Source organism: Lampris incognitus, chromosome 11 (genome assembly GCF_029633865.1).
Source record: "Lampris incognitus isolate fLamInc1 chromosome 11, fLamInc1.hap2, whole genome shotgun sequence".
Taxonomy (NCBI): Eukaryota; Metazoa; Chordata; class Actinopteri; order Lampriformes; family Lampridae; genus Lampris; species Lampris incognitus.
The window spans coordinates 8,331,833-8,346,054 of record NC_079221.1 but is presented as its reverse complement, the minus strand read 5'-3'; the positions used below and the strand labels follow the sequence as shown (position 1 = coordinate 8,346,054).

The 14,222-nt window shown below is 45.9% G+C and overlaps 1 protein-coding gene across 1 annotated transcript; it reads left to right on the top strand.

Moving 5' to 3' along the window:
- Positions 1–12,043: 12,043 nt before the first annotated feature.
- On the top strand, positions 12,044–13,443 carry LOC130121008 (ribosyldihydronicotinamide dehydrogenase [quinone]-like). The gene is made up of 6 exons (XM_056289841.1): positions 12,044–12,047; positions 12,144–12,347; positions 12,434–12,564; positions 12,649–12,762; positions 12,831–12,932; positions 13,144–13,443. The coding sequence occupies exons 1-6, from the start codon at positions 12,044–12,046 to the stop codon at positions 13,441–13,443; spliced, it is 855 nt and encodes a 284-aa protein (XP_056145816.1).
- The last annotated feature ends 779 nt before the right edge of the window (positions 13,444–14,222 follow it).

Below are 14,222 nucleotides of genomic sequence, written 5' to 3'. Positions count from 1 at the left end.
AAAAAGGGGGGGGGGTCCAAAAAAAAAGACCCTTCACAGTTGGAATGAAACAGAAACGAACGGTTTGTCTCTCCTGAGAGACAGTACTCAGGTATTGAGGGCCTCTTTTCCTCATAATGCCTCATATTTAAGACATGACATGACATGACATGACATATTGCTATGAATAAACTGAAACAAACGTTTGCCTCGCAGAGACGTGGTATTGTTCTCAACAATGGCAAACTTTTATCATATTCGTCAACCACACTTCAAATGAATGAACGTCCAACCACCGTGCCCCTGGTACCCCGTCTCGGTCACGCAACATGGCCACAGCAGTGATTATACGATTTAGTGAGCGACTGTATTGGACTTCTGTTATGATTTACTGGTATGATTTCCTGAGCTGCAGATGATGCTCCTTTTCAGAGGCCAGTTTTCTACAAAGAAAAAAAAAATCCCTTCAGGTTACGAACCATTGTCTATGCTGCCCCCTAGTGGAGTAACGGACGGTATAAAAAGTTAGTTCCGGGAGTTGTAAATGTCATTTAAACGTCATTTTATAATAAGACACCTTTGCTTTAATATAGATGCAGGAGAGGGATGTCCCGGCTTGCCAAAGAAACTCAAGGTTTTGTAAGAGATATCTAAAGGATGTGGGAATTATGTTTTGTTTTGTTTTTTTTTTTGTTTTTTTTTACCAAGCCCTGGATGACCTGGAACTTTTTAATTTGTGTGCCAGCCAAGAAGAAGTGCCAGCGGAACTCAATAAATCCTCATGTGGTGTTTAATTGTGAGCATCACTGTGATTAGATCACTGATGTTAATCTGCCTTGGGCTGTAGTTACCACGCGATACAAATGATGTTGTCTGCCAGTATATAGCCACAATTCATGACTCACCATCTGGGTGTCTGTTATTCTCTTTGGCCTTCACCTCCACGAACCCCGCCAGGCAATCACAAACTCAATGATTAAACCATAAAAATACCATACCAATCTCTGGGTTTTGAGACCTCTGAGGATCTGTCTCCATCTAGTGGTGGATTATAGGAAGTGAATGGACTCCCGGGTTCTAATTTAAAGGGTCGTTCACTCCAAAATCAAAGCGCCTTAAAAAAGAAATTTTTTTAAAAAAACAAGTCAAGTCAATTTTATTTCTATAGCCCAACATCACAAAACAAAAAACATTTGAAGAACTCAACAGCAATGTCTCTTTCCAGAAACCACGACCCGGTTACTCGAGATAATCCGCAGACCTCGTTGTGAGCAGTTTCATGAAGGAACTGCTTTCTTAGACTGAACTACTGCTCACAACAAGGTCTGTGGATTATCTCGAGTAACCGGGTCAACTGTATTTTTTACTTTTTGGCCCTTTGAGCAACACAAGCCAAGTGCCACCCAGTTCCATTGTTGTCAAGAGAAGGCAGACATCTCTACGGCCGATATTTCCAAAACTCGGCAACTCACACAGAAAGGATCTAGATGGATAAATAGCACTACAGGTAAGAGGAAAACCAGGTGTTTTTGATTTTAGGGTGAACTGTCCCTTTAAGGCGCCTCCCTCGTGTTCTCTTTGTTAATCATTTTCAGCATCCTGTCTGTGGGTATTTTTTTTCCCTACTTTTTGTTTTAGGGTTAATGGAAAACCATTCCCTCACGAAGTACGGATAACTTATGTGGATTATACTGTCTGTAAGCCGTCCAGCGTAGCAGTATTTCAGTGCACCCCTTCGACGAGTACATCGAAGAGCATTAGGGCCAGATGTGAAAAATATATTGGAGTTCTGACTTTTCAGATGATTCTCAGAATTCTTACTTTATTGTCATTCTGAATTTATTCTCAGTTTTCACGTGTAGCCCTAATCCTCTTCCATCCACTACACTGCATCTTCCAACACCTCGGGACATGCCCATGGGTCCTATTTGTGGACTTCAGCTCGGTGTTCAAAACCATCGTCCCAGATATGCTCCACTCCAAACTCACCCATCTCACTGTACCAGCCCCCCATCTGCCAGTAGATTAAAAGCTTCCTGACAGACAGGAGGCAGCTGGTGAGGCTGGGGAAAATCACATCCAGCACCTGGACAATCAGCGCTGGCACCCCCCAGGGATGTGTACTCTCCCCTCTACTCTTCTCCCTCTACACAAATGACTGCCCCTCAGGTGACCCATCTGTTAAACTCCTGAAGTTCGTGAACAACACAACCATTATTGGCCTTATCCGGGATGGTGACGAGTCTGCATACAGACGGGAGGTTGAACAGCTGGCCCTGTGGTGCGGCCATAACAACCTGGAGCTGAAAACAGTCAAAACAGTGGAGATGACAGTGGACTTCAGGAGGAGCCCCCCAACACTGCCCCCCCCCACCATACTCAACAGCACAGTGTCTACAGTGAAAACCTAGAGATTTCTGGGTTCCACAATCTCCCAGGACCTAAGGTGGGCATCCAACATAGACACGATCATCAAAAAGGCCCAGCAGAGGATGTACTTTCTCCGCCAGCTCAGAAAGTTCAACCTGCCTCAGGAACTGATTCAGTTCTACGCTGTTATAATCCAGTCTGTCCTCTGCACATCCATCACTGTCTGGTTTGGATCGGCCGCCAAACAGGACAGGGACAGACTACAACGGACAGTTCGGTCTGCAGAGAAAGTCATTGTTGCCAACCTGCCCTCTATTCAGGAGTTACACACCTCCAAACTCAGGAAATGGGCAGGCAACGTCGCTGCAGACCCATCACACTCTGGGAGAAACGTGTGGCCCAGAAAGCAAAAGAAATTATTAGCTAATCTGACCACGTCTGTCCAGTGAATTCACTGTAATGCTATCAGGCTGGCGCTATAAAGCGCCCCTAGGAAAGCGAATCGGTATTCTAGGTCCTTCATTCCTTCTGCTATCAGGCTGTTAAATGCTGAGAGTAGTCATTTTAAAATAAATGCTTTATATCGTTTTAAACCACAGTAGTTGGTTTATACCTTGTACGGCCTGTACGTTGACTGACTGTAGTGGGGGAATGTAACGTGCAATACATCTTAGAATGCATCATCTATCAATCAATATATCTATCTATCTATCTATCTATCTATCTATCTATCTATCTATCTATCTATCTATCTATCTATCTATCTATCTATCTATCTATCTATCTATCTATCTATCCATCCATCCATCCATCCATCCATCCATCCATCCATCCATCTATCTATCTATCTATCTATCTATCTATCTATCTATCTATCTATCTATCTATCTATCTATCTATCTATCCATCCATCCATCCATCCATCCATCCATCCATCCATCCATCCATCCATCCATCCATCCATCCATCCATCCATCTATCTATCTATCTATCTATCTATCTATCTATCTATCTATCTATCTATCTATCTATCTATCTATCTATCTATCTATCTATCTGTCTGTCTGTCTGTCTGTCTGTCTGTCTATTTTGTTCTTTAACGTATATGAATTTTTACCCTTCGCCTGGTCCTCATGTGAGTATGCATGCAAGGCCACACGAGGGCGACAGTGTGCATCTCTTGCCCGTGTACTGATGTGTCTGTTGTCTCTGACATACTGCTGGTTGCCACTTGTCTGTGAGTTTTGTGTATGGTCTGGGCAGATTGTAAAACTGAATTGCCCTTCTGGGATAAATAAAGTTGTCTGAATCTGAATCACACCCTGGTCGCAACCTGTTCCAACTCCTCCCCTCTGGTAGGCGCTACAGAGCACCGTACCCCAAAACAACCAGATGTAAAAACAGTTTCTTTCCGCGGGCTGTCATTCAAATGAAGGCTTAACATTGTCAAATAAATCCAACCATTTTCTATATACTGTACTGTACATTGTGCATATACTGGTACACTCTGTCATGTCATCTACCTCAGGCATGTATGTAAATAACCTGCTAACATTTATTGCAGCATCTCTGATATATTCTCTGCACCGTTGCACTTTATCCCCTCTTATGTTGCCTGTATATAGTCAGCCCTTGTGTATATATCTGAAGATTGTTGTGTTGTTATTCTATGTTAAGTACACTGAGGGCAGCCACGAAACCGGAGTCAAATTCCATGTTTGTTTAAACCTACATGGCCAATAATCACGATTCTGACGCTGCACCCATTTCATAGGGAAACGCAGTTCCGTGTATTGGCCACACGGTGGCACTATTGCCTCTATTCTTATATCATCTTTATTCGTTCATATGTGTGGCCTTCTGTGCTCTGAGAGGCGCATGGTTGTGGTTATAAGCGCTCGTATAGACAGGCAGCAGCAGACTGACATTGTGTGTTGCAAATCTTGAACGCGGACAGGCAGAATGAGACGCTCGAGAGACAATTGTTTGCCCCGGGGCAAATGACACCACATACCTGGCATGTAAAGCGGAGCACAAAAACATACCTGTAAGCCCACCTTTACACGGGTGGAGATCCCATAGCACAACACATCACATGGGGACACACGAACATGGTCCCCTCTCTCTCCAGGGAGGGTGTATACCCTGAAGATCAGCACAACTTCATGCATGCAGGAAGCACAAGGCGAACTAGCGGATCGGCCAGCGAGTCTTTTCGTAGGTTACACGAACAGGGGGCGACGAAGAACATCACAATGGCCCCAGAGACGGACAAGTAAGCCCGTCAAACACCAGAAAGCCTAGTCATCATCATTTGAACTGTCAAAGAGATAGTTGGGACACGATTGTGAGCAGATGCTGCGGGAGCCTTTACTACAAACCAAATTTCCTGACATACCCAGCGAGCGAGAGAGTAAAATGAGTAGGTTGACAAACTGCGTCCATATGTGTGAGCAGTGCAGCATCCCAGGAGGAGGGTTCGCATGTGAGCCCAGGAGCTAATACGGAGCAGTTGTTCATTAGAACCCCCACACAGTGGCAGGTCGAGGGGAACGTTCTCAGGCCCAGATGTGTGCCAGCTCGCTCCCGCCTTTGATGCCCAGTGCTTTTTTTTTTTTTGGGTCCGAGTCCCTGTTTATGGGACAACATCCGCGAGGGGTCTTGACCGCAGGCAACGGCTTCTTAGAGGAAAGTAACGTGAAGAGAAACAGATCTGAAAAGCAGCAGCGGCGGAGGGGGAGAACACAGCCGCTCAAGCGCAGCTGCTTCATGTGGCTCCGTGACTTGATGCGCCACACACACACGCATGCACACACGCACGCACGCACGCGCACACTCGTGGGGAGGTATAGGAGTGTAGCGCTTGTGTGAACTGTGGAAGGACGGTGAGGGGAAACAGGATCGCCGTGTGTCTCTGCAAGCTCTTAGTTGAAGTACAGGATGTGTACTGCAAAATACTTGCATATTTAAGTGTGTTGTGTCTCCATCGTGGTAATGCAGCACTGGCTCACGGAGAGAAGATTATTTTTTCTCTCCTTCTTCTTCCTTTTTTCTTTTTTAATACATTTTTTAAACGACAAAGAACAAACACACAAGACATTACAATACATTACAATAAGTATACAATAAACCTACATGAACTTAACATTGAACACAGGGGTACAATCAGTTATTCAAACATTAAATTACACTTCTCAAAAGTATCAGCAGTTCGAATTGCTTTTTTGTTTTTACATAAACGAATGGGCTTTATGTACTTTTGTCTATCAAGAATACACTTAGTTTGTTCTCCCCCCAATCCACTTCCTCCCATGCACAAAGAATCCGCCAAGAAGAATTAATAAGTGTATAACAAACGTCATGTTGGGGTCTTTCTCTATGGGGCTGAATAGAAGCAGGATAAAGGTAAGATTGAAATAAGTTTTCCTAAGAATAAAATCTGATAAATCCGTCCAAAATTTACCAACATGTGGGCAGTTCCAGAGAGGGTGGTTTAGAGATCCAAAGTCATCTTCAAAGAAGACACATTGATCATCCATGTCTATTGTGAATCTACCTGCGGTAAAGCGTTTCACTGGGTAAACTCTATGGATAATCTCCAATGTAACTTCTTTGACCTTATTAGTTATACCGTATTTATGACATTGACTCCAGACATTTTTCCAATCGACTCTGTGTATAACTGTAGTCCACTGACTTCCGGTTTCATACCAGTTTCCTGTCGCGTGCTGTAGCGAATTCGGGGGACAACCGCAGCAACCGCCGCAGCCGGGACGCGAACCCGTGTCTCCCGCACCGCGGGCGACATCGCTAACCGCTCGACTAAAGGGTCCGACCAGTTAGCCAAGGGCTAACGTGCCTTCTTATTCGTGTACGTTGCACTACCCCCTCTCCTTCGGGAAGCGCGTCCGCGGGCATCCCACTTCTGACACCAATGTAGTGAATTCGGGGGGCAACCGCAGGAACCGCCGCAGCCGGGACGCGAACCCGTGGCTCCCGCACCGCGGGAGACATCGCTAACCGCTCGACTAAAGGGGTCGGACCCTTTAACAGCTCGACTTTAATCAAGGGACGAACCCTTTAGTCGAGCGGTTAGCGATGTCGCCCGCGGTGCGGGAGATACGGGTTCGCGTTCCGGTTGTGGCGGTTCCTGCGGTTGCTCCCCGAAATGGTTACAATATGTTCCACAATGTAATTCCGAAACATTACCACAGGCGGCGTACTAACGTTTTTACAGATTGATCTAACATAGTTGTTATTGCATTTTTTGCTTCGGAATCGGATATAAACACCTTCTAGTAAAACTGAAGATAAGAAATGTCCCATAGATTTAACTGGAGTATTGTTATATTCTACGGCATCCATCCATCCATCCATCCATCCATCCATCCATCCGCCCATCCATCCAATCGTCCATCCATTATCCAAGCCGCTTGTCCTAATTAGGGTCGCGGGATACGACATACCCGGGCCTAATACGCCGTCGTAGAGATTTTTTTCTTCTTCCTCCTTTTTCTTGTTCATCTTCTTGTTCATCGTCATCATCTCCTTCTTGTTCTTGTTCTTCTTGTTCTTGTTCTTCTTCCAGTGAGAAAATCGAGGGTGATGATTTTATTTAATTTTCACATTTCTACAAGACAAGGTATTTCACCCTTTTATCTTTGGTACGCTTAAAATGTTGGTTTGGGTAATAAATTAATAAAACCATTTAAATGCTGTGCGATGGTGTCAATAGTTCCCAAAGGCACATGTCCCCGATTTGACCTCAAACGTGGGGATTCATCGAGGTTGCCCAACTCGCCTCTTTTATGCCCCTGGTGGCAGAAATGTTATCCCTGCTTATCAAAACGAGGTCAATATTAAGGGTTTAAAATCCATCCATCCATCCATCCATCCATTGTCCAAACCGCTTATCCTGCTCTGAAGGTCGTGGGATGCTGGAGCCTATCCCAGCAGCCAGTGGGCGGCGTGCCATGGGGAATGAGTTTATAGTCAAGCAGTTGGCGGATGACACATTATTTGTTTTAAAAAAGGAACGCCGATTTCTTCTCCAAAACATCTGGGACTAAAATTAAATGTCAAAAACTGTGAATTAATGGTGATTCATAATCATCCATTGGTACTACTGCACGACATACCTACTAAAAATGATCACTTGAGTATCGGTATCGCCAAAGACTTGGATTCTTGTGAAAAGTCTAACATTCAAAACACTATGTAAAAAAGTAAAGCAATCTTAAAAGTCATGGTTGCAGAGAGATAAAACCGTTTTTGGCAGAATTTCACTCGCCAAAATGGAAAGTCTCTCGTTTTATACACCCTGCTTATGCTCTTGCTACCCCTCCCAAAACTACTAAAGTCACAGACTAATTAAATTAAACTTTATTTGGAGAAATAAAGTGCATTATACAAGAAAAGGCCACACCCCAGCCACTGGGGATGCACAAGCCAGTGCATCCTTAGTGCCAGTCCCAGGCCCGCATAAAAGGGGAGGGTTGTGTCAGGAAGGGCATCCAGCGAGAAAAACCTTTGCCAAATCAAATACAGGGATAATAAATCAGATTTCCATACTGGATCGGTCGAGGCCCGGGTTACCAACGACCGTTCTGTTGGCCAGCGGGGTGCCGGTGGAAACAGTGCTACTGTTGGGAGAAAGAGAAGGAGAGGGGGAAGGCATGTCCAGAGGCAGCGGGAGAGGAGGCCGGATAGGAGTGTGGAGGTGAGAGTCGGAACTTTGAATGTTGGCACTATGACTGGTAAAGGGGGAGAGAGCTAGCTGATATGATGGAGGGAAGAAAGGTAGATATACTGCGTGTGCAAGAGGCCAGATGGAAGGGGAGTAAGGCCAGGAGCATCGGGGGTGAGTTCAAACTCTTCCGCCATGTTGCGGATGGGAGGAGAAATGGGGTAGGGGAGTGTGTCGGGGGTGAAGAGAGTGTCAGAAGCTGGAAATCGAAGGTGTGTTGATGAATGTTGTCAGCCCCGCAAGCTGAGGGTGAGATGGAAGAGAAAGAAGACTTCTGGAGTGAGTTGGATGACGTGGTGGAGAGGGTACCCGAGGAGGAGAGAGTGGCGATTGGCGCGGACTTCAATGGGCATGCTGATGACGGGAACAGAGGTGATGGGCAGGTGTGGTGTCGGAGTATAAGAAAAGGTGGTATCTTGACATCATGTGAAGATGGCGGGCTAAATGCTGCTGCCTTTGACTCTCTGAATGGCTCGTTACAACTAAAATGCTCACAAGCATTTATTTCTCGCGGGTGTTCAGTGTGGTTTGAAACCCCGTCTGCTATTTTGAAAAGATGTGCTGGTATAGATTTTCTTTTGAGATGTGATTTTGAGATATGCACGTGACCTATCAACCTCTCAGACTTCCACCAGCGGGTTCTGCTTTACAGCAGGTTCTGCTTTACTGCAGGGGCTGCCTTACAAACTCGTGTCTGGAGCAACACCTGTTTCCTATTTAGACATAAATCCAAATTTGTAGAAGATTAGCTGGCACACGGTACTTGGTCAGTTGTTCATCTTGTGGGTGATGGTGATGATGGGCATATTTTGCGTTATGATGTCCTTTAAATGTAAAACACATAAACTGTTCAGTAAGAGAGGATAGCATGGTCATCAAGCCAATCCCTTTACCTCCTGTATCCCTTATAAAAGGATCTATGATGTACTCTAAGGTGGTCCCCAAATCACACCCTGTTACGGTTGGTAATGTTTATTTTGATGAGGAAAACACGAGACACTGTAAGATCCATCTTGGCAAACGAATTCTTAAGATTGAGATTAGACTGTAACAGCTGTCCAGAGGGATGTGGAAAGCACAGCTTGTCTGTGTGTCCATCATAAGGGGGTCCGGTCTCTGTGGCTGTCTGTATGTGAGTGGATTCGGTCTGAGCAAATCATCTTACCAGCTTTTAATCTCCACAACATGAGGTTTGGCGTCGTCATGGGGCACCGAAAGGTGAAATTTCTGATTGCACCCTTACAAAAATAGCATACTTGAAGTTTATTTTACTAAGTAAAGTTCAAGTTCAAGTGAAGTTCAAGTATATGTACTAGTAGTATACTTAAGTATAATTTTGTTTAGTATATCTCTGATAAGTACTTATAAAGTAAACTGAAAGTGTACGCACTGATATTTAGTTTAAAATAAGTGTAAACTACTAATAAGACACGTTAGCCCCTAGCTAACGGATCTGACCCTTTAGCCGAGCGGTTAGTGACGTCGCCTTGTGGTGCAGTACACCCCGTATCGAATCCCGCACCGGGCAAGAAAATAACTGCTTACATAAGTATACTAATAGCACACTTGAATAAACTACTTCTTTGTAACCTGATAATTATAAGAAAATATGGCCTGGCGGCCTGTCCAGGGCGTCCCCCCCCCCGCCTGCCGCGCAGGGGCTGCTGGGATAGGCGACCCCGCGACCCTGACGGCAGGATAAGCGGTTCGGATAATGGATAGATGGATGGGAGTCTATTCACAAATTTACATTCTTAAAACGTCCCCCCCGCCCTTATTTATTATTTCAAAGAAAGAACTGAAAGTGTTTTCAAATTCCTTAAAGCTCGTGAAAGGTGACCAAGCTCAAAAACTATTTCTGACCCCCAGTGTGACGTCTTTCCTCCTTCCGGGTTATTTGTTTATTTTTAGGGTTTTCCCGTCGTTACGTAAACGGCTCATATGTGTATTTGCGTATTTTTTGCTCGGTCATTCTTTACTGGAGGAATGTTGACGGTAAATTTGCCTCAAGATTTGTACATTTCCAAGTTGTTCAAATAAACGTTTAGAGGAAAATTCTTCTTCCTGTTTTGCCTTCTTCGTCTTCTTCGGGTTCACCGCGGGTTGCAAAACAGCTGCATGCCGCCACCTACTGTACTGGAGTGTATTGCATCGCGTTACATTCTGCCCAGTAAAGCCGTTTGGCTTTAAGTATTTAAATAAAACCATTTGCACCTGTAATTGTTTGTCCCCTGTCCCTAGCAGACCGTTATTGCTCAGATCCCTCCCCATCCCTGCCCCTCAGTCTCTCTCTCTTTCTGCACTGAACTCCCTCCAACCCATCAGCACACGTTCAACCGTTTCCTTGCGGTGACACAAGTCTCACATTTTTCTGACACGGGCTTTTTTCATTATGAATAAAGTAGCTTTAAGGCCTGTGTGTGTTGTGACTTCTCTTATGTACACTATTGTAGTGTTACTATTCGTGGGTTACTAACTTAATCACTATTATATATAAGTACACGGAGACGAGGATGCGGCACAAGTCTGATCTTTACTGACGGAGACGTCACACACTACTAGGCTCGACCAGTGTATTACAGAACTCAGTAGTGGTGACAGTCCAACACAATCGAGCACCGAGTGCTCGATCCAATACACCACATCCCTCTTTTCCAACTGAGATGTGGCCTACTCATCAGTTGCTTCAACAGTAGACCCTTTACCGAACCATTAACGCTATGGCATCAACACTGAACAAGTCTTTTCTACTTGCATACTTCAATGATTAATACAGCATGTGTTTTAAATGACAGATGACTCTCATTAAACAACATAAACCATTTCCTTTTCACATTCTGGTGGTTAGCATGTAAACATTTTGAACATTCAGCAATCTTGCAACATTTCAGGTTAAACACACCTTGTACTCTTTGTTTCACCTTCTTTTTTTCTTTTTTTCTTTTTTTTGCGGCACAAGTCTGATCTTTACTGACGGAGACCTCACACACTACTAGGCTCGACCAGTGTATTACAGAACTCAGTAGTGGTGACAGTCCAACACAATCGAGCACCGAGTGCTCGATCCAATACACCACAGTGTGCCCTAATCTCGGCCCAGAGAAAATGACATCTCTCCCACATTTGCCTTAATACATCTCACTCTGACAGACTGTTGAATTTTGTATTAATCTCTACCCTTGGCGTCGTGATCCCGCGTTTCCTACCAGGATTTTATTATTCCGTGATGAATTAGTCATTTTGCTCCTGAGCTCCGGAGACACTTCTGAAACACCCATCATACTGGTTTAATGCACTTTATCTGCAACCTCATTTCCCTCCACTCCAACGTGCGCGGCTGGCCATCCGGCAGACATAAACACCGTCTCCTCGATTAGATGTAGATTTAACCAGAAACCTCACGTAACAGATCCTCTCAAACTGTTTGTCCTGATTTTACACTTTGCATTGCAGGAGCTGAAGGTATCACCGCTCTGGTCAAACGTTTGCTGTCAGGCCTGCTGAGTAATACCGACACCCTGTTGGAAATTTCCTCGACAATTCCTCTGTGGAATTCTGGAACGCGAATGCCCGCTCCCACGTGCTCATTGTTGGAGCGTTCGGATCCATCTGCGACAGCATCGTTATAGTAGCTCTTCTTCACATATTCCTGAACCGGGTACCCAGTGGTAATATTCCTCTCTGTCCACTCTCATCTATTCTGAAAACCATCACGTGTGTGGAGTTGAGAAGGAGCGGGAGGAAAGGTCACGTGATCTAACCGAACGCTGAACTGATTGGTTGATTAGCTTGATTGCTAATCGGCAGACGGCTGCGAACGTGGGCGAGCCACGACTGGACTTGGATAAAAGCAGCAGCTCCTGGGTGGTGTTGGTATGAGCTTGTTATCAGCAGTCAGGTCGGATTGGTTTCAAGCACATCGTCTCTGGCGGAAGACTACTTGGCAGCATGGGTGAGCTTATTTTGGTTTGAGAGGAGGTGACAAGGAAGTTGAAAGCAACTTGAATATATGTGTGCTGACTTTTCTCTGCTGTTTTACTGACGTGAGCTGGTGTAATTTGGGGTCTGATCTTGCTTTTCTCAGCAGGAAAGAAGGTCCTCATCGTTTATGGCCACCAGAGTTCAGGCTCGTTCAACGCCGCCGCTAAAAGCGCTGCTGTGGAGGTCCTGACTACTCAAGGGTGCACCGTGGAGGTATCCGACCTGTATGCCATGAACTTCAAAGCCACCTGCACTGCTGAGGACATCACCGGTATGACTTTCAACTGGTTCCTGTTTGACTCGCTTAATTGTGACTCTTGGTTGGTGAGGCAAACTGTTTCGTTCCTCCCCCTGCAGGAGAAGTCAAGGATGCGGAGCACTTCAAATATGCGGAGGAGACCAAGCTCGCATGGGAGGAGCAAAAGCTGTCCGCTGACATCAAGGAGGAACACCGTAAACTGACGGAAGCAGACCTCGTCATTTTTCAGGTATATTGCATGACGTCTCTACAAACTTACCCCCCCCCCTCCAACCTTTCTACCAATTTATCTTTTTTTTTCTTCTTCTTCCAGTTCCCCATGTACTGGTTCTCCTTCCCTTCCATCATGAAGGGCTGGATTGACCGGGTGCTCACACTGGGTTTTGCCTACTCTTCAGAGAAGAGATACAGCCAGGGTGTCTTCAAGGTGAGGACCTGTGCAGGGCTGACTTGCCAGAATACTGGGCAGTACTAACGTTTGTCTTGCCCTTTCAGGATAAGAAGGCCATTCTGTCTTTCACCACTGGATCCCACGAATCCATGTTCAGTGCCAATGGGATCAACGGAGACATGAATGTCACTCTGTGGCCAATTCAGGTATTTGGTTCAAGTTGACATGGCGCCTCACAGCAGACTTGTAAGGTTGCCGAGTGGCTCGGAGGAGGAAATCTCAGCTATACACCCTTATTACTAGACCTCTCCATTTTTTTCCGTGTTAATTTCAGTAAACGCCTCCTGATGGCTCACGTGACTGGCTGTAGAGTGCATACTGTTGACCCCCCCCCCCATGTCCTCTTTCCATCTCTAGAATGGCATCTTGTACTACTGTGGCTTCCAAGTCTTGGCTCCCCAGATCTTCTGGGCTCCGTCCTACGTCACCGCCGAGGCCCGTGGCGCCATGCTGGAGGCCTGGCGCACACGTCTGCAGGGTCTCCTTGAAGAGAAGGCCGTTTCCTTCGCTCCCTCTGACTACTTTGATGGGGAGAAGGGCTTCCAGCTGAAACCAGAGGTCCAGGAGGAACATGCCGACAAGGAGTTTGGCCTGACGGTGGGAACCCACCTGGGAAAAGCGCTCCCACCCAACAACCAGATGAAAGCGGGTGTGTGAAGTAATACTTGTACAATAAAGGTTTTATTTTTACCTGCACATCTTGGTTGGTTACAGTCCATTGTGGGGGGGGGGGGGAATCTGATTAGATCCTGTGGTCAAAATAAGCCACCGAACGAGAAGCTCGGTGTGGTTTTTGTAGACATGCTGGCGACCTAAAACTGGTCTCCCCCGCCCCCACTATGCCGGCGTGGGCAGAAGTGGCCCAACACTGTAGCAAAAGAAGCTTTTGTTTTGGGGGTAGGGGGGGGTTCAGCCTCCGGTAAAGGAAATGCTTCGCAGTCACACAGTTCGACTGCTGCTTATGACATAGGCACTCTGACTGCGAAGGGGTCTAACGAGGTCGTGTTTGTTTACAGAGCCAGGTTTCACAATCGCGTTTCCTCAGTGGCGTTTCTCCAATTGTCCCCATCGGCACCCGTTCAATACAAGCCGCTCTATTTGTCTGCGGTTTCTGCCCCCAAACGGTTTCAGTTGGGTGTGCACACACACACACACACACCCTTCCATTTTACCACATCATGGCAGTTTGAGTGTGGTCAGTACGTTTTGAGCTTCATGACGGAAGCAGCATTAAGTGGTATGAGTCAAGTGGCTTTCCTTCCAGTGTCTGTTTGTACATGGGGGTGGGGGGGGGACACAACCTTGGGGTCAGCGTTCCTCTATTGCTGCACACCTTGGCTCTCTGAGCCACACTACAACAATGGCATGTTAAAATCTAGCGCACGAGCCATCTAACACCACTGCTGTAACACTGAGGTTAGGTAAGACTTGTTGAA